The sequence below is a fragment of the Felis catus genome, chromosome B2 (genome assembly GCF_018350175.1).
Source record: "Felis catus isolate Fca126 chromosome B2, F.catus_Fca126_mat1.0, whole genome shotgun sequence".
In the NCBI taxonomy this organism is placed as follows: Eukaryota; Metazoa; Chordata; class Mammalia; order Carnivora; family Felidae; genus Felis; species Felis catus.
In genome coordinates, this window is record NC_058372.1 from 94,623,619 (window position 1) to 94,643,634 (window position 20,016).

Consider the following 20,016-nt stretch of genomic DNA (forward strand, 5'->3'; position numbering starts at 1 on the left):
AAGCAGGAAAGACCAAAACAGCAAAATGAGCGTGACCAACTGAAAAAAAGTTAAAAAGACAACTATGTTTACTTTGGGGAAAATCAACCCAGACCATGGAACGCAGTATCACAATTTATAAGCATTTTTTTTTCTTTTTGCCTTGAACCCAGTAACAAGTTTTTTTTTCCATATGATGTAAGACTATACCCTCAGAATTATATTTTAATTTGGCTTAACAACAACAAACATCACTCTCAGTCTGTTTTAGAAAACAAGTTTTTAATGTCAGACGGAACTACAGATTTTTATTTTATGTTTTTAAGTTAATTTGCACTACGTGTGTCCTGATCCATATAGACCAAAGTTTGAATCTAAGGTTATACTTGTTCATACTAATTTTTTTAAATCAACCTAGGACAACAGTTGATCCTGTCCCCAGAACACAGACTCAGGATATAAGATGAATGAGTTTGCTGTTTTAGGCACTCACATTTCCCTGTGTTCTAAGCATCTGTTTTACTGTTTTATTCTCATGATGTAATTCTGGCTATAATACAGCATATGTGATTTTCAATAACACAGCATTACATTTCCATTTCCCAAAAGAAACCCAAACATTAGTCTGATTTTTAAGCTGAATAACATTGGTGAAAAGACTCTCTCACCTGGAGATAAAAAGGAAGTAAACTGATAGAAGATTTCGGTGTCCTTCTTCTGACCGCTGTACCCCACAACACTGCCGACCTCCAGTGGGAAGGTCTTGAGGAGAGCGCCCGTGGCCAGGTCGTGGAGCTGCAGAACGTTCCTCACATCATGGAGGTAGCATAACACCAAAAAGTTAGACCTCACACAAGCCACCCATTCTGAAAAGGGAAGAACAGATAAAAGCTTACTTGGCTTTGAAAGTAACGAGAAGCATAGTTATTTCATTGAACAATAGCTCTTGAGCTACTATCCATTGTGCTATGCAGCAATGCGACTTGCAAAGTGATCTTATAATTGACTTTAATCGTTCATCTAACTCCAGAATATTCCTTTAGTAAGTGATTGTCACTGTCATGTCTGGAGGAAACAAAATATTCTATGTAAACTTCTGTGATACAAATAACCCTGGCCTACTTATTTTGCGTCCAATCTCATGGTAGGGGAGATCTAAGGAAAACAACAAAAACCAAGTCATGATCCACGTCTGCTGGGAATGTTTATTTGACGAAAATATATTATGCTCTGCGTATGTGCCAGATACCCTGCAAGGCACTGGAGAAACAGGCAGGAAGATGATGTCACTTCTGCCCTTAAGACACAATCATATAAAAACATAAGTAGTAACATGTAAGCAGAGGTAAGTGAGAAGTTGGCTGGGGACCCAAAACACAAGAGCCCTCGAGCGAGCACGGAACTGCATCTTGAGCACGGGGGTGTGAGACAGTGGGTGGCTAGGGTGGTGTCAGAGACAGGACAGTTCTCTGGGGGATGAGGCGGTGGGAGGGCAGGCAACTCAAGATGACAGCCAGAGCTGGGAACAGAGAGAGAAGAGGAATACAAACAACCAGTAGGGAGGGAGGCAGACTGGTGAGGAGAACAAGCGACATCTTGTTTTCAAGAAGGAAACTTCCATTTGCAAGAAGAAAAAGGCTGCTTAGCGTGGGGTCGGTGAAAATGGTGGTGGTGGTCTGCCGAGGCTCTGGTGAGCCAGATGGACAGAAGTTTAGTTCTGACTTGGCCGTTCCCGGGGAGTTACTGTGTGGACTGTAGGGTGACAGAAATAAAGATGGTATCCAGGAAGGAAGCCGAACAACGGAGGTATATGGAAGGATGGAGGGGAGACGAGGAGGAACACTACTGCCATGAGCCTGTCCTATCACATCAAGCTGGGACAAAGGCTAGGGAGGGAAGGAAAGAAACGAAAGGCATTTCCCAAGAAGAGTCATCAGGATGTGGTAACTGTGGGGAGATGAACAGTAAGGTGGAGAATTGAGTCCTCCTCAGCTCCCAGGGCTGCAGCTTCAGTAATGGTGCCGTCAGTGACAGAGCAGGGACAGGAGGTGAGCTGGGTGATGGGGAAAGGAGAGAACGGGAGGGCAGGCGGACAGCACCGCCCATCCTGGTGTGCACAAGATCAGCCTGAGGTGAGGACGGGTCCTCCCAGAGGGAGAGACGCTGGAGTAAATGGAAGCAAGGGTAGGTAGGGTGGCAGGTAACTGCTCAGATGTGGAAAAGACAAGCCTTTCATGGTGTGCGGTGAGTTTCTTGACATTTACTACAACCTAAGAAACTAGCAGTTCATGCTTATAACGTTATTATCAATATGAATAAGACATCGGCCAGAGGGAACCCTTGAGGATCAGCCGGGGCCTCAATGGTGCTGGGTTGTTTGGATTAGCACAGTAAGCATTTCTGCCAAGTGAGGACAGAAGAACTCTTGTATCTAAAAGTAATTTGCTCATTATCCAATGCAATTTTTTTTTTTAAAGTGCCTCAATCAAGCGTTATATTTCAGGTGGCCTTAATGCTTTAAAGAAAGTACAGGGGTGGGGGGGTGGGGAACTGAAGTAAATTATTTCTGTCAAAGAATAATCACTCTGTGTTAACTGCAAGCACATCAGAATTATAAAACGGAGACTGAATAAGAAAATGACAAGGTGATTTGCAGACTGTCATTAATAAAAGCTCTGACTTTATGACTCATCGCTAGTTTTTATTCTCAACAGGGCATTCTGAGCTAATGATATATAGCAAATTCAACAGCACTTCTCTTTGAATTGATGAGTTCTAGTGAATATTGAAGGTTTCCCCTTTCTAGTCTAAAGAACTTATAACCTTTCAGAAGGAAGATTATAAAAATATATCACCCCCTACCAGCCCCCGCAAAATCCCTAAGCACTGATGGTACATCTCATTAGATCTACAAAGTGAAAGAGGATGTCACCTTAAGACATACTTAAAACCACTTCTTTGGGACTTTAAAAGGCAGAAAACTCACATGCCTTGGCAAATATTTCTATCTAAGATAGCTTTCTACATGAGGATCGTGAGTGCAAACTGACTTGCACCTGAAAAACGCCAAGGGCACCTTACATGAGGATTTATAACACCGAAGGCTCACCTGGACCCACCAAATGTGAAGTCAATTCACGTGGGTACTTAGGAAGCACTCACTAAACACTGGCTTTTACTATCCTTGGACAGACATTCTGTCTCAATTTGGACAGAAGCCATCAGCCTACCAATGTCAATACAAACCAGATTCCTCACATCAACAACCAAACCCCTATTCCTTGGCTCATGGATCCCTGAACAACCCCCCCCCCCCATTCCTTGGCTCATGGATCCCTGAACCAAATATACATGAGGGTCAGAGGGAGAATGGAAGATTTTGAGGAGAAAGGTGGAGGGATTTCCTTGAAGAGAGCTCCTGCCATGCTCTAAGTCCCCCTCCCTATTAGTACCTTGTTAGCTGATGCCTAATCCAAACCTGAGAAGCTAAAGGGACTATGGCTGAACATCTAGAAAGCAAGGGGAGGGGCACCTAAGTAGTTCTGGGGAATGGCCCAGGATGTGCTGCTGCCTCAGAGTTGCAGATGTGGGTTTTGCAGGAAAGAGCAGGCATGGGGTCATCTTGGCTCCTATCCAACAGAGCTGCCCAGAGCGGTATGGAGACTCAGTACACAAGATGGTGGTGGGGTGCAGCCAGATGCCCAGGGGCTGAGGAGAATCTCAAGCAAACACCCAGAGTATTGCTTCTTCCAGAGCCAAGGGCCTAGCAGGAGGCCATCCCTGAGATGGTCAGTCGTAATCACCTGCCCACATTCCCCTTCTCCCCCTGAGCAAGGCCAGGTATAATGTGCTGAGCACAGAACGTACTGGCTTGAGCCAAGGGAGAAAGAGTCCCTTACTTTTCCAGGATACGAACCTGGACCTAACACTTGTGCTTTAATTCACTGGAAACACATTAAGAACTGCTTTATTGGCAACAGAACTGCTTTGCATATCTCAAAAGAAGTTATTTTCCTAATTTTATATCTTATACCTTCACATTTTGGGATGGCCCCAGATTTTGCCCTAGTCAATCCATTAACACAAGTTCACCTCCAATGAGTGAACTCTTCATTGGCTTGAAGGTACAGGGACTATCCTTTTGTGTAAAAACCTGTAGCAAAATTAGTGAGCCTTATTCTAATCAAACTAGCTTTCAGGCAATGAATAATTTATAAAGCAGCATATCATTTTTCGAAAATCACAGAGAAAAAGAATAAAAGGGAACTTAAGGGCACTCTGAAACAATTGATAAAGAAGGGAGGGTCTCAGGAGGCTAATGTAGCTCACTGCACACAACAGCAACTGCAATGGATTCCAATTAAATATGACAATAGTCTATTCTTTTTTAAATTTTTATTCATTTTTGAGACAGAGAGAGAGACAGACAGACAGAGAGAGCATGAGCAAGGGAGGGGCAGAGAGAGAGGGAGACACAGAATCCGAAGCAGGCTCTAGGCCGTAAGCTGTCAGCACAGAGCCCGACACAGGGCCTGAACCCGTGGACCATGAGATCGTGACCTGACCCGTTGTCAAACGCTTAACTGAGCCACCCAGGCACACCCCATCTATTCTCTCTTCTAATAACAGGACTGTAAATCCACTCTGAGATCTACAACAGGTATACTACAAACAGCCAAAGGTTATTCAAAAGCTAAAAGCTAAGAATTCTAAATAGTTTAAAAAATTAAATATTAATGATTATTATCAAACAATAATTACACAGAGACAACTGATATTTAAAAAGACTACCTTTGAAAGCCTGGATTCAGGGGCACCTGGGTGGCTTGGTCGTTAAGCGTCTGACTCTTGATTTCGGCTCAGGGCATGACTGAACCTCTGCTATCAGTGCAGAGCCTGCTTGGGCGCGTCTGACTCTTGATTTCGGCTCAGGGCATGATCTCACAGTTAGTGGGACTGAACCTCTGCTATCAGTGCAGAGCCTGCTTGGGATTCTCTCTACCCCCCCCCCAACCCCTCCCCTGCTCACGCACATGTGCACGCGCTCTCTCAAAATAAATTAAAAAAAAAAAGGAAAGGCTGGATTCATACCCCCACAATTTTTACGAAGGCCCTGCATGACATTGTACTAGCCACAAAGATGTCGTCTAGTAAATACTTGGTTACGCTACTTAGACACTTCATTCTCAAAGACTGAAGGCTGAAAGTTCTTTGCCTTCTTTCTAACAGGTCACCAAAGAATGAGAGATGTAACAATGTGTTCACCTTCTCACCAAAACCCAAAGTGCGCAGTGTTCAAGTAGTATGCAATCTTACCTAAGACATCTTTCTCGTGCTCAGGCACAAGCACTTTCCACTTAGACTCCTCAGGATCCGTGAAGTCGATGTTGATCAGGCGATAGTTGGGCGAATGGCGATTTGTCTTGAAGGTGAACAGCGTCCCCTCATTGGTCACATAGTCATATTCTCCTTCAAAGTTGTCGATCAGTTTCACCCACTTCAGGATTCCTGGTGAGAGAGCAAGCATCCCTGTCACCTCTCCTATGTTTAAAATGGTGTGGTTTACATGTGGCGAAGGGAGGGCAGGTTTTCTCTGTCCACAGAACGTAAAGCAAACAAAATATCTGAAAAGATCTAGGCCTTGAGAAAGAGCAAAGACAAGTGCAGGTAAATTGTAAGGTTTTAAAAATATGAGGAAAATATTTTTCATGAGAAACCTGAAAGAGACTAAAGGACTTCTCCTCTCAGCCCCCTGCCCCAGGTAATCTGATAAATCCTCTTCTACCCGAATATCTCAAAGCCAAGCACTTCTTTCTACCCGGACTGCCACTACACCATCCCACATCTTTGTCATTCGCCTCCATGTCTTCGGTCTATGGCGGCGGCTCCCAACCAGGATGATTTCACACACCAAGACATGCACACCCACACACTCATACCTAGACATCCCCCTCCACACACACACACACTCAAACCCAGGTACAAATACAAACACAGACACACATCCTCCACACAGACACCCCCCCCCCCCCGCACGCACACACAAATCCACACCTTAAATGCCATTTATAAAAATAAAAAATATAAATAAATAAAAAACACTGGGAAGACATGTTTCACAATGTATCACATGTAGATATTCAGAGAGTACATTTTAAAAGTTTTATAAACAAAAGAGCTCGATGATTTCTAAACTACTGAAAGGCACTGCCAGATCTTAGCTATTCTCTAATTAATCTCCTACCTTAAATTTCTCAGTGAAATTGCTATATTAATTTGGTAGTTCATTTTTATCCTTGAATCTTTCAAGGTGATTTTACATTGTCTCCTTCATCTCCATAGCATAATATCTTTATGTGATATTTGGTTGAATTAAATTTATCAAGAAAAATATACTCCCATGGAGGAAAGAGATTTTTTTTTTTTTTTTTTTTTTTTTGGTCAGACATAACTGAATTAAAACCCCAGCTCCATTATTTAGTTGTGTGACCTTGAGCAATCTCTTTATTCTCTACTAAGCTTTATTTTCTCAACTGTAAACTAGGATGAGTAAGTAAATTAAAAAAATTAGTGTAAAGTGATTACTAATACCTACCCCACAACAAAAACTCAACAAATATTTAAAAATGAATGACCAGGGGCGCCTGGGTGACTCAGTCGGTTGAGCGTCCGACTTCAGCTCAGGTCATGATCTCACAGTGGGTGGGTTCGAGCCCCACGTCAGGCTCTGTGCTGACAGCTCAGAGCCTGGAGCCTGCTTTGGATTCTGTGTCTCCCTCTTTCTCTGTCCCTCCCCCGCTCGCATTCTGTCTCTCTCTCGCTCTGTCTCTCAAAAATAAATAAAAATTTAAAAATTTGTAAAAAAAAAAAAATGACAGAATTAAAACTAATAATAAGATAAGCAAGCTAAATAAAATCTATAGCTTTCTAATATGCCAGCAATAACCAGTCAGAAAATATGGGGTGAGGAGGGGCCCTCTTGTACAATAGAAGCAAAATTAATACTTAGGAATGCACTTAACACGAAATGTGGAATCTATATGAAGAAAGCTCTAAAATCTTCCTAAGAAATCTTAAAACAACAACAACAACAACAAAACCCTGAAGAACTAGAAACACATAACCATACCTCTAGATGGGAAGACTCAATATTTCAAAGGTGCAAATAATCCCAGAGGAAATCTATAAATTTAACATAATTCCAATCAAAATTCAAATGAGATTTTTAGGGAATTTGACAATATCATCCTAAGGTTCATTTGAAAGAACATACACGTTAAAACAGTCATTTTTCAAAATAGAGTGAGGGGGAACTTTTTGCACCATGGTGCTCTGAACAAGCCTTTCCCCCACCAAAGGTAACCATCATTCTGAATTTTACATTATTTACTTTATTTTTCTTTGTTCTTTTCCTGCTCCAATATGTATCCATAAACACTACAGTCTAATTTTATCTTATCCTTGAATTTCATGTATGGTGAAGTCATACAATATGTATTCTTTTGTGCCTGATTTCTTTCACATGACACGTTTGTGAGATTTTTCCATCCTGTGGTCATTGCGAGTGACTTCTGGCTAAATCCGATTGTGCTCGAAAAACACACTGTATGATTTTTAATCTTTTGAAATTCGCTAAGAAAAACTTTTAGGGTCTAATTATTTTTCCTTTAAGGATTTTTAAATGTTCCTGTGACTGAAAAGAATGTATATTTTGCAGATTTTGGGTGTGATATGCCAAATATGTCTATTAAGTCATATGTTAATCACATTGTTCAAATCCATGTATTTACTGATTTGGGGAGCCGTTTTTTTCTAGCAGGCAGAGAAGAGGTCTTAAATGTTCCTCTATGATTATAGATTAGATTTGTTTAATTTTTACTTGTATTTCTGTTAATTTCTGCCCTCTGTAGTTTGAAAGCATGCTGTTCAATACATACCAAATTAGAATTATTATATTTAAATAAAACCCAATTGAGCTCTTTATGGTTATGAAGTTTTAACTTTAGCAATGCTTTTTACTTTTTATTTTTAAAGTCTACTTCAATGTTAAGACAACTATGTGATTTTCATAGTAACATCTTGGGCAAGTTGTCCTCTGCAGAATGACTGGTCCCAATTATGTCGTTTATCATTTCTGAAAAGATTTTTTCTTTTTCATCTCTCTTTACCAGTCATGCGTCCCACTGCTTGGTGGGAAGTAAAATTTCTTTACATCCATATTCTATTTCATTAATTCTCTCTTCAGCTGTGTTTAATTTCTTCAACCTAATAACTCAATTTTTTAACATTAATAATCATATTTTTTACAGAAATTCTACTTGGTCTTCTTCCACTCTGTTGGGTTATTCTTTACAGGATGTTGTTTCTTGCTTATGCTTCCAAGCTTCTTGTTTATTTTTTGTAAAAGTAGCATCACATTATTTACTTTTTAAAGTGTATTTAAATTTAAAATGTATTTATGTTAGGATGTGATAATTCCACTCGGTGCTTCTGTTGCTCTATTTCACATGCTGGTGAGTTTCCTTGTCTGATTTGTGATTTCTTTGTGTGTGTGTGTGTGTGTGTGTGTGTGTGTGTGTGTGTGTGTGAGTTTTGACTGTGAAATGATTTCCCTTGAAACAATATCTATGGGAATTCTTGGAGGCCTGAGTTAAAGTAGCATTCTTCCAGTTTTTGGCTTCCGTTTGCCTGCTAAGAGGCAACCAATCTGGGAGCGCTTTAAATTAAATTCTTAGCCTGAGGATTTTTGGACCTCAGAGGGGATAATCAAGATAACCTGTACCCATGTCAGCCTTTCTCATGTTTTAGGAGAATTCACATCCTGCCTCTCCCTCTCCTTCCCTAGTGCTAACGTAAAGATAGGTGGGGTTTCTTCCCATACCCTCCCTTTCCCCCACCTCTTGCTCCCAGCTCCACCACTGGTAGTTTATTTCTTAATCACCATTACATGGAAGATATCTCTCATTAGATTCTCCAATATGGAGAACCAGAGGCCTTTATCTTCTATCCCCCTTGCCCTGGGTGGCCATCAGATGGAAACTTAACCTGCAAAGCCCAGGAACATTCTGGAACAATCCAGGATTCCTGCATTCATCTTGTCTTTGGTCTCTATGGTTTCTCTTTTTTTGTGCCAACTTTGCAATATATTTAAAAAGATATTTCATAATCTTTTTACAGCATTTCAGTTGTTTTAATTGGGAGGTTACTCAGAATATATAATTTGCTGAACTCCTTCAAAGAGAAATCCTTACAATTAATTTTTATAAAGGTTATGCTGTGAATTTAAGTTTCAATTTTCTTTTCAGTAACAAACTGCTAACCTCAAACACAGGTGACCGCTCAAAGATAATTTCATTTTAATTTACATAAAACAATGCTTTAAAAGGGGAAAAACCCAAAAACTATTCCTTAGAAGACTAAGTAAATAAGTAAAAAATTAGCTGGCAACGCAAGAACTGCAGGTAATCGAAAGGTACATTTGTTTACACTAAGAATGATGAATCACAATTTTCTGGACTATGACATTTGTAGACACAGAATCTTGGTTCAGAAAAATGTCAGATTCCTTAAATGTCCCCCTGACAATAAAACATTTCCTGATGTGCAACCTTTACTTCTCAAAGTAACCATCTTATGGTTTCTGCCTGAAAAGGTCTTGCAGGCATTATAGTGATATTCATTACGACCCTAGCCACCCACCCCCAACACAAAAAGTCATTGAAATATCTACTAAAGGCAATACACAGAAATTTCCTTCAGTACCTCTGTATAATCAGGTGAGCCTGAAGATGTGGCACACTCGTTTTAAATAATCAAGCCCCAGGGAACACCAAAACAACAAAGTTTGTGGTCATTATCTACCATCAAATCCTGGAGTATTAACCTGAGTCATAAATAAATACTACAAGTCATAAATTCATTTGAATTTAGGTATGTGGCTGGATTTATACAAATGGGATTCAAAGTACTGGCCCCCATGGGGCTGCATGTTTAAAATGGCATTCACGGAATCTTTTTGCTCTCCGGAAAACCTTGCTCCTCAGGGATTTGGCACAAAATAATTCAAGAGAAATGGTATTTCAGTTGAACAATGGGGCTCACTCAGTTTTGCTATTCGCAAGTTAGAACGCTATTGATTTAAATGGAAAATGGAAAAATTACTCTTAAAAAAGAAACATGGCTTAACTCCCAAACCGTCTCACTTTTACCATCCTTTCCTGAGGTTCTTTTTTTTGTAAGTGGCATTATTCACTCTGACGCCAACAGAATTCAATTCCCAAACTTCTCCCTGTGTAAGTTAAAATGACTTTTTATAGACCTGATTCTTGGTGGGAGAATGATTTGTTTGCTGAGGGAAGGTTAGCTTAAAATAAGTCATCTTATGCTTTCCCTAGAGCAAACTCATTACTTTTTATTGCTTCCTTTGAAAATCAATGGTATTAACTTTGTTTCATAGAAAATGTTTTGTAAGCTCTCTAGCAACAGGAGCTAAAAGTGCTTTTATACTTTAAGAAACACTATACAATAACAATAAACAAATGCAAAGTGAAGTCAGGCTCTGAAACTTGGAGGGCAGAACGCTGTTGTTCTCCTTGGCCAGACACCTTCCTTCCATCCCAGCTGCCTCACAGTGACAGTCAGAACACGGGCTTGGGAGTGTCAACTGACCTGAGTCTGAATCTTTGCGTGGCATCAGGGAAGTGAACTGGCCTCCCCATCCCCAGTTTCCTGGAGATAACAACATGTGCTCCTTAGAGGTTGTTGAGAAGACTAAATGAAGTATCTACAGTTGTAGCTCAGAATCTGGCACGCAGAAAATGTTAAATAGTCAATACTTGCTACTATTCCAAATAATCCCAACACTCTTCAAATGGCAAGAATAAGCTAAATGTGGCTTCTGAACAGCATGACTTGTTAATAGTGAACTTTTAAAATCTAATTTCCATCTGTCACAGCACGTAGCTATTTTCCTAGAATAAGCCTTTAGAATCACTAATTTTAAAATTAGAAAAAAATACTAGTTTTGTCACTATTACTTGTATTTTTATATTTATTTATATTTTACTTCAAAATTAATGTTTTGCTTATTTTTATGCTGTCTTTTGATGTTCCAATTCTTTTTGCCCTTTTTACATTCCCACTCTGAAACACGTACTATTTTTTTTTTTTTAATTTTTTTTTCAACGTTTATTTATTTTTGGGACAAAGAGAGACAGAGCATGAACGGGGGAGGGGCAGAGAGAGAGGGAGACACAGAATCGGAAACAGGCTCCAGGCCCTGAGCCATCAGCCCAGAGCCCAACGCAGGGCTCGAACTCACGGACCGCGAGATCGTGACCTGGCTGAAGTCGGACACTTAACCGACTGCGCCACCCAGGCGCCCCAACACGTACTATTTTTTAATAACTCCCTGCCTTTCACAGAAGCCCTCCTCGCCTGTTGGGCTGGCTCTTAACACTCAGCTGAGTTTGCTAAACTTTGGACAACTTGTTTGTTTCAAGTTTCCCAAATTTATTTCCCCATTTCCACACCACCCCCAAAAGATGCCCAAGCCCCGTAAGGCATGAAACACGAGTCAGCGTTGTCTCAGCTACTGAGAAACAAGAGGTCACGTGCCCGGCATTAGCTAGAGACAGCTGAAGGAAAAACTTCAGTGTCCGAAAACACCGAGCTTCCTTGGTATGCGTAGCATGTAGTGTAGATTAATTTTTTATGCAGAAGAGAGCCATTTTTCATTAATGACACGGAAGCACTAAAACAAAGACAGGCTGAGTGCTGAAAACTTCATCAGTCTAAAAGGATCGAATTTTCAGCAAAAAAGGAAAAAGCAGAGAGACAGGTTAGTGAAAGTCTGGATGAAGTAAAGATAAGCTGGTATTTCCTTACAAAAATCAGTCATGTCAGCACCATCTGTCGTTTCTGCCAAATGCTCCATAAATGCTGAGATAGGAGCAAAGACCACTTCAGGGCTGTCCTAAGATGGCTACGTTGGTGTGCTAAGTGTGTTACGTTACTAACAAGGACTTTAGACACTGATAGTGCTTTTCACCTAATAATTGCTTCCTAAGGATTCTATTTCAAAACTTCTAACACAAGTTTAAATGCATTCAGAATAGGGCCAAATGGTCAGCATCTCTTTTGTTGCTGTTCACCTTAACAATAGGAAATAAAGGATCTGAACTTTCACAGAAAAGTGAAAAGAACCAAAGAGAGACGGAACAAAAGAAAGAAAACAGAGGGGAAAGGGAGGGCGTTTAGAGTCTTCAGACCGCAGAGATGTCCCAACTGTGAGCCTGCGCTGTGTGCTAGGTCACAGCAGTGCTGGTAAGCCCTGAAACTGTGCACTGGCGACCTCACAGAGACCATCCAGCAGGAATGACGGCGCAGAGTGGGGCACCTGATACATGCTACACGCGTGCTTTGTAACTAAATATGTAACACTTACCCAATCCCACAGTTTAGACTGAGACTTACATATATTTGTTGACAGTGTGAGACAACAGAAGCAACCAAATTTTAAAATAGTGGTCTCAGACTTTTCCAGTAAAAACATTTAGAAATATAAGTTAAATATTTATACTGAACACCAAGATAAATATGCATAAAAGTATGTTGAAAACCATCATTTATATTTTTAACGTATAAATGAAATGTTAATAAAAGTTTTTTAAGTCCACATATTTGAAAAAAGCAAATCTAAGGCCTGATACTTAACTATAATACAGAAAATTTGTAAAAATTTATTCTGAATTTAGTTGATATGAAGTAACTTTATATATACGTTGACTCCTGAACAACGTGGGGGTTAGGGATACCAACAACCCACTGCAGTCAAAAATCCACATATAATTTTTGACTCCCCTGAAATTTTACTAACATTCCACTGTTGACTAGGCGCCTTACTGATAACATAACCAACCCATTAACACATATTTTGTATCTTGTACGTATTATATACTGTATCCTTAGAATAAAGTAAGCTAAAGAAAAGTGAATATTAAGAAAGTCATAAAAGAAAATACACTTATAGTACAATACTGTATTTATTATTAAAAAAAAAAAACCCAAATATCCACGTTTAGTGGACCCGCAGAGTTCAAATCTGGGTTGTTCAAAGGTCAACTGCATATTCAAATTGGATAATAAACTTAGGAAATGAAATATATATATAATTTTGAAAATTCTTAATTAAATACAGAAAATATAACCACGAAAATCCAGACATAAATCATTTGCTTCCAAGGTTCAGGATGATTAATTTCAACTAATCTGCAGGCATGAATCACATTAAGAATCACAGGAGTCAAGACCCAGCTGTCTTTTCTCCTGCAGACTATTAAATTGTCACGCCAGCCTGGTGTCCTAAGTGGTTCTTCACTTTTGATCTTAAACAAGGAACAGAAAAAGAGAAAGAAAAACTTCTGCCCATACAATATACACAACTGGAGAAACATGGTCTGTACTTATTCATCATTCTCAGGGTTTCATAAAGGATAAAAATTTAACTAAAAAAACTTTAGGAGGCCAGAAAAGAGAAGATTCAAAATGCTTACAGGAACATGACCAGTGACTGATGGAGGATGGCTTATAAAGCAGGGCCACCTGAGCACCATGAGCCATAAACAACAACATCATTCAAGACAAACTGGTACCCACCTTCTAGGAGTCTATATGAAAGAAAAAAATTATCTCACGCTTGTTAAAATGGTAAAGAAGGCTTTATTCAGGACTCCCCGAGAGAGGTGTTAAGACTACAGCAATAAGAGAGAGAGAGATCAGGCTTAACTCCAAATACAAAAAAGGGAGCTGGGGATTTATAGCCAATGAGCAGAATGGACAGAGGGGTGGTCACTAAGAGGACACATGGAGTAGGGGGGATGCTAGTGAAAACAACCTACTAATATTCGTGGTGAAGGCAGGTCAAGGTAATCAGATATCACATAGGGGAGGAATGAGGAATTTGATCGGATATTAAGGGTGATCAGATATGGAGGGTAGGGGATTCTCTTTAAACCGATTTAGTGAGATTCTTGCTACAACTGAGCTGTGCTGGTCCAACAAAGGAGAGGAGGCTGAGGAACCAAGCTGAGGATTGGTTGAGAAGAGGACTTAGGGAAGTCTGACTAACATCTGGCCAAGGACAGACTCCTTGTTATCTGTCAGGCACTGTTCTAGGTGCTGGGCACTCCAGGGAGCAAGACAAAGTCCCTGATCTCATGCAGCTCACAAACACTCACACAAAGTGTTTCTGTTGTTGTTGTTGTTGTTTGTTTTTGCACAGTGAAAAAAAGAAATAAGAATAGGGGAAAGGAAGAGAAAAGCCAACTGCAGAAGAAAAGGTGTCAACCCTGTGGTAACTGCTAGGGCAAAAATCCCTCCTCCCCCAGAGAAAGAAGATAGCAACTCAGAACATGTCTCTGGCAGCCAGAATATCACAGAGAAGGGAGTGTGATATATATAGATTTTTATTTTTTTTATCTTTATTTATTTTTGAGAGACAGAGACAGAGTGTGAGCAGGGGAGGGGCAGAGACAGAGAGAGAGAGACACAGAATCAAACCAAGCTCCAGGCTCCGAGCTGTCAGCACAGAGCCTGACGTGGGGCTCAAACTCGTGAACCCGAAGATCATGACCTGAGTTGAAGTCAGATGCTCAACCGACTGAGCCACTCAGGCGCCCCATGGAGGGGAGGGGGTGTGATATTCTTTGGAAGACATTTGCTTAGCTGTTTGGAACACCTAGGAAATTGTTTCAACAAGCTTCTAAGGCCTAGATGATCTGTCTCATGCTGTTTCTACACAATGGTAAATGGGGGAGGCAGAGGAGTTTCCTGCTCAGAAAGGTCAGGAAAGGAGCAGCCACCAACCTGAAGTGCAGTTCCTGTGGAAAGGCCATGGGCGCCTTTCCAGATGTGTTCATATTATTAAGTAAAAATACTACACATGTAAATGGCGGAAATGAAGTTCTCCAAAGAGAGGCAAAGGGTAACAGGTTGAGAGATCAGGCAGAGTGGTGAGCAGGAAAATGGTCAGCAGGTTGGGGAAGAGAAACAGAAATTTACAAGACAAATGTAAATGACAAAGGAATCTAGTTTCAAAGGGAACTCCTTTAACTCTCAATATTCTAAGACTTTTTTTCCATCCTGTATTTATGTAGTTTTGTTTTCTCTATGTGTTTTCCCTATGATAGTATATAGCCATTGGCCACTTTTTTGTGCTTTTTGTGATTCTCATTTTGAAATGCACAGGGGTAGAGGATTTTCTTGGGAGACAAAGTTCACAGAAAAGTTACAAAGTGCTACCTAAGTGAAATTATTTAGTTTTTCTGACAAGCAATTTAGCCCTGCCCTAATAAACAAAGAATTAATTTACATGAAAATGCTGAGAATTCTCCCTGCCTTTAAGGTAAAAAGGATTAAAATCATAGCAAAAAGGCTTTAGGTTATAAAAGGGATATACATTTCAGCAATATAAAATGAAAGATTTCAGAGGTGTCTGAGTGGCTCAGTCCCTTTTAAGCCTCTGACTCTTGATTTCAGCTCAGGTCATCATGTTCTGGTTCGGTATGTGGGACTGAGAGCCCCGTGTCGGGTTCTGTGCTGACAGCATGGAGCCTGCTTGGGATTCTCTCTCTCCCTGTCTCTCTGCTCCTCCCCTGTGGGTGCATGTGCACTCGCGCGTGCTCTCTCTCTCTCTCTCTCTCTCTCTCTCAAAAATAAATAAATAAATAAATAAATAAATAAATAAATAAATAAATAAAATTTTTAAAAATGAAGGATTTTATAACATTGGATTCAGTTTTCAGTCACCGGGTATCCAAGTCTAACTCATCTAATAGTTAACTAGCACATTTAGCATTTAAGTTAAATGTTAACTATTCTTTCCCTAGTTTAAAAGTATAACAAAAATGAAAGAGTAGGTAAGGAAAGAGCAAGAAAAAGATCCCTGGCAGTAGTCATGGTTACCAACTGGGCATATAAACTCCCAAAATTTCAATTATCAACCTATACAATTAGACCATTTCCCACATAGTCTCACACTTAGAGGCACACCTATTTACGTTTTTGTCAATGAAAGGACCTTTTTTTTATTATGAATCTGGTTTTGCAGAAAATAAGTCAACAACAAGATCTATGTGTAGAGTAGCTTTGATACTGAAGATAACCATTTATCCTAGGATATTCTCTATCTATTTTACAGTGTTACCCAAAACTAAAGTGTCCGGATTCCAAGTCTTCCTCTTTCAGGCAAGAAACGAAGGAAAAAAGAAAGGAGGACTCCTTGAGAAACTACTATATGCCAGGAACTCTGCTAAGCCCAGCCCCATACCTCTTCATTATTCCTCACAATTCCTCATGAAGTAGGTATTACTTCCCCATCTGTAGTCATGGAAATAATGGAAACATTGAGAGAAAACATTCCCATGCCTGGTTCACCAGTTATTTAGTTATAGAGCTGAGACTGAAATTCAAATCTGATTTGAAAGTGTTCTGGTTATTGTTCCAATATATCCAACTATAATTAATAGAGGTTATTTAAAAATTTTTAATGATCACTATCTCAATATGCTATGTGTTTCCTGTTATAAACTAAATATGCTTTACTTAATGTCTTCAACAGTTCAACTGACACATAGTACTTGTTTCTTTAAATAGTCATAATCCTATCACTGACTCATAATGAACAAGCAATTAATTTAAAAAAACCAAAACACAAAAAACAAGATCTCTCTGATCTTGTCCTATGCAACTGAGTTTGAACCCAAGGATGGAAATGGATTTCCATGTCATTGTATTAGCAATGGCCAATCACTGTAACTGTGGAGAGCTTTCAGAATCCCAGGACTGCCATTTGAAAGAGTAACTACTCTGAGGTTTACGTTACCCACAAACTTAATGCTAGTAAATCAATAATTAAAAAAAGATGGCAGGTCCAGCTACCCCCAGAATTTAGCAGCTATTAGTGGAAAACATTCTCTAATGCGTTCAGTATGCATATCAGTGTATAAATCAACAGCTTCAAATCCACCTATCCTATTATACACTTCAAAGTCTATAGGCTATCACATATTTTTCTAAGTGCCTCAATGAATGCCAAACACTGGTCAGTTTAATAACCTTACCAGAAAATGAAATCAGGTTAGTGTTGTAAGACTTGTGAACTCTATTCTTCTCCATGTGCTTTTTCCATGAGGTCACCGGGATGGTGTTTTTGACAGGTCAACTTGGCTAGTCTAATGTCCTGAGTTAATGAATAAGATACTAATCTAGGTGTTATTGTGAAGGTATTTTGTAGATGTGATTAAAGACCATGATCAGCTGACTTTAAGCAAAGGAGACTATTCTAGATAATCTAGGTGGGCCTGATTCAATCAGTGGAGCTGAGGCTTCTCTGAAAAGGCAGAAATACTACCCGTGGCAGCAGCTTCAGCCTGTGCCTGAGAGTTCCAGCCTGTTCTTCCTGATGGCCTGCCCTAATGATTTCAGACTTACCTACCTAGTCCCACAATCACATAAGCCCATTTCTTGAAATACATGTCTTAATGTAGATCTCCTACTGGCTCTGCTTCTCTGATTAAACCCTGACAGACACCTTCACAAGCCATCAATAGCTCACAAATACAAAACACCTAGGGATAACTTTAACAAGTAATATGTGGTTAGGGGGCACGCGGCTGGGTCAGTCAGTAGAACATGCAACTTTTGATCTTGGGGCTGTGAGTTCAAGACCCACATTGGGTGTAGAGCTTACATAAAAGTAGGGAAAAAAAAAAAAAGACCAAGAACAAAAGAAATATGTGGTTTCACCGAGAGATCTAATATCAAATAAATTTATAGGCTTATACACAGTCCTAATCAAACATATAGCTGTTCAGATCATGACAAAATAACCTTAAAGCTCCTCTGGATGAATTAAAAAGAAAAAGAACAATTTAGAAAATAATAATTGCTAACATTTACTGAATGCTTACTCTGCCCTAGGTTTTTTACCCAAGTTGCAAAAAACAAACCCAAAAAACAAAAAAACAAAACCACCTAAGAAGCAGAGAAGACAAGGTAATTCAAGGAAAAGATCAAATTGGGAGGGCAGGCCACGGCCTGGCTTATTTTGTAAATAGGATCTTCCTATCTGAATGCATCATAGCCATTTATGGTTTCTTAGATGTGTCCCTTTTTTCTCCTTCATGTTCATCCAGGGCTACAGTGTCCGGAATTTCATTCGTGATGGCCTAGTGAATCTCTGCACTGTCTTCCCTCCAGAATCTCAGTCTCTGGGTTCTACAGTCTGTTCTCTTTTTCATGTTTATTTATTTTTTTGAGAGAGAGAGAGAGAGACAGAGCGTGAGCTGGGGCGGGGCAGAGAGAGAGGGAGACACAGAATCAGAAACAGGCTCCAGGTTTTGAGCTGTCAGCACAGAGCCTGACACGGGGCTCGAACCCACAAACCTGTGAGATCATGACCTGAGCTGAAGTTGGAGGCTCAACCGACTGAGCCACCCAGGCGCCACCCCCACAGGCTGTTTTCTAATTCCTCAGTAAAGAGGCAATGATAAATCATGGAATAAAAAGTATATAAGGTGAAAACAAACAGGTAAGGACGGAGAGGTTTGGAAGAAAACAAGGTTTCCTCCAGTTCTGCCAGCCCTTGGAAGTTTCACTCACTGCATTACTATTATTAAAGTGGACACAGCAATCCAAGCTCAGAGTACCAGGAAGAAATTCTCTTCTCTGTATTTAGAGTAAATTAAGCAACCTGTGTTTTTTGTAACCTGTATCATTTAATAACAAATCTATCTAATAATTTAAAGATATATCAAGGTAATAAATAGGAAATGAAACCAGCACTCTCTGGAGGGAGGTCGCTGTAACTGGAATTTTTAATAAACTGGAGAAAGGCTAAGTCCTTCCCACCATCTTGGACTCACACAGGAACACTGTCAGGATGACAGCACAGAAACAGCTAGTCACTGCTCCTTTCGGATTTCATTCTTCAGAGGTCCACTTCTGGGTACACCTAGACTCGCAACTCAAGTGAATAATTCTTGGGTGCTGGCTTTGCTCCTGTCAAAGAATGTGGAAACTAATGTGGCTGATCCAATTTTCTTTTGAGATCAAAATGGGTGCATCTTCTTTTTTTTTTTTAACAGAAAAACAAGAAACCAAACCCACACGTATCTTCATGAAATGGATATATATTTCACACCTGAATAAATCTGTGGACTTCATGCTGCTGTATCTGTGAACGGTGCTCTGCAGTATCTAAGAATGTCAGGATGCCGATCTTGCTCAGGGACGTTTAAAAATGATGCAATGCCCGATCAATAAGAAAAAAAAAACTGTATATTTTCTTATCATAATGTAATACAAAATTAGGTACCGATAACGAAGTAATCTAATTAATAATTAGAAATGTACTCAATATTGTATAGTTTGAAAATCTGTGTCACCATATCTAAAATATATTTATTTTACATTAACCATAACACAGGGTGATTAGTTTGGTGTCCTTATCTGAGTGCCAGCATATCTGTAGAGTTGTTGGGTCTGGGAATTCTCAGCATAGTACATTAAGCAGCTGGAAAGCTTTAATGCTCGAGGATGGTGCTGGCATGACATAGATGTTCAAAGGGAACAACATTTAAAATGAGCCACCTCCACAATTTGTAACTAGCTGGTATATGCTTGCTATCATGATGTAGAAGGCTTTCCAGGAAGCAAAACTAGGCTGTTATTGTGCATGCTGCTCAGTGCTAAGAAACTACAAGAACCTGTTAACTGGGCAAATTCTCACTGGTCTCTTACCTTAGCCTCTGACAGTTTGCACCATTACATCTAGATAATTATAATGCTTTACAGACCAAAGGGCTAGTTTCTCCTTAACACTCTTCAACTGCAATATGCACAGGACATTTTCACATTCATATGCAAAGCATATGGTTAACCTCAATCTATGGAGAAAATGCTAAAGCCAACAAAAAGCTTCATTCAATTTTTCTTCATTTTATGGAACAATACTGAAAGAAAAAATATGAACTGAGA

At 39.7% G+C, this 20,016-nt stretch overlaps 1 protein-coding gene across 1 annotated transcript in view; it reads right to left on the reverse strand.

Annotated features, from left to right (window-relative positions):
• The window catches only part of PREP (prolyl endopeptidase), a 119,871-nt gene that overhangs the window by 48,258 nt on the left and 51,597 nt on the right, over window positions 1-20,016 (reverse strand). The window contains exons 8-9 of the mRNA XM_011282523.3: window positions 5,296-5,487; window positions 648-845 (exon numbers count right to left, since the gene is read on the reverse strand). Coding sequence (XP_011280825.1) covers window positions 648-845; window positions 5,296-5,487 — 390 coding nt within the window. The remainder of the gene's footprint in view (window positions 1-647; window positions 846-5,295; window positions 5,488-20,016) is intronic.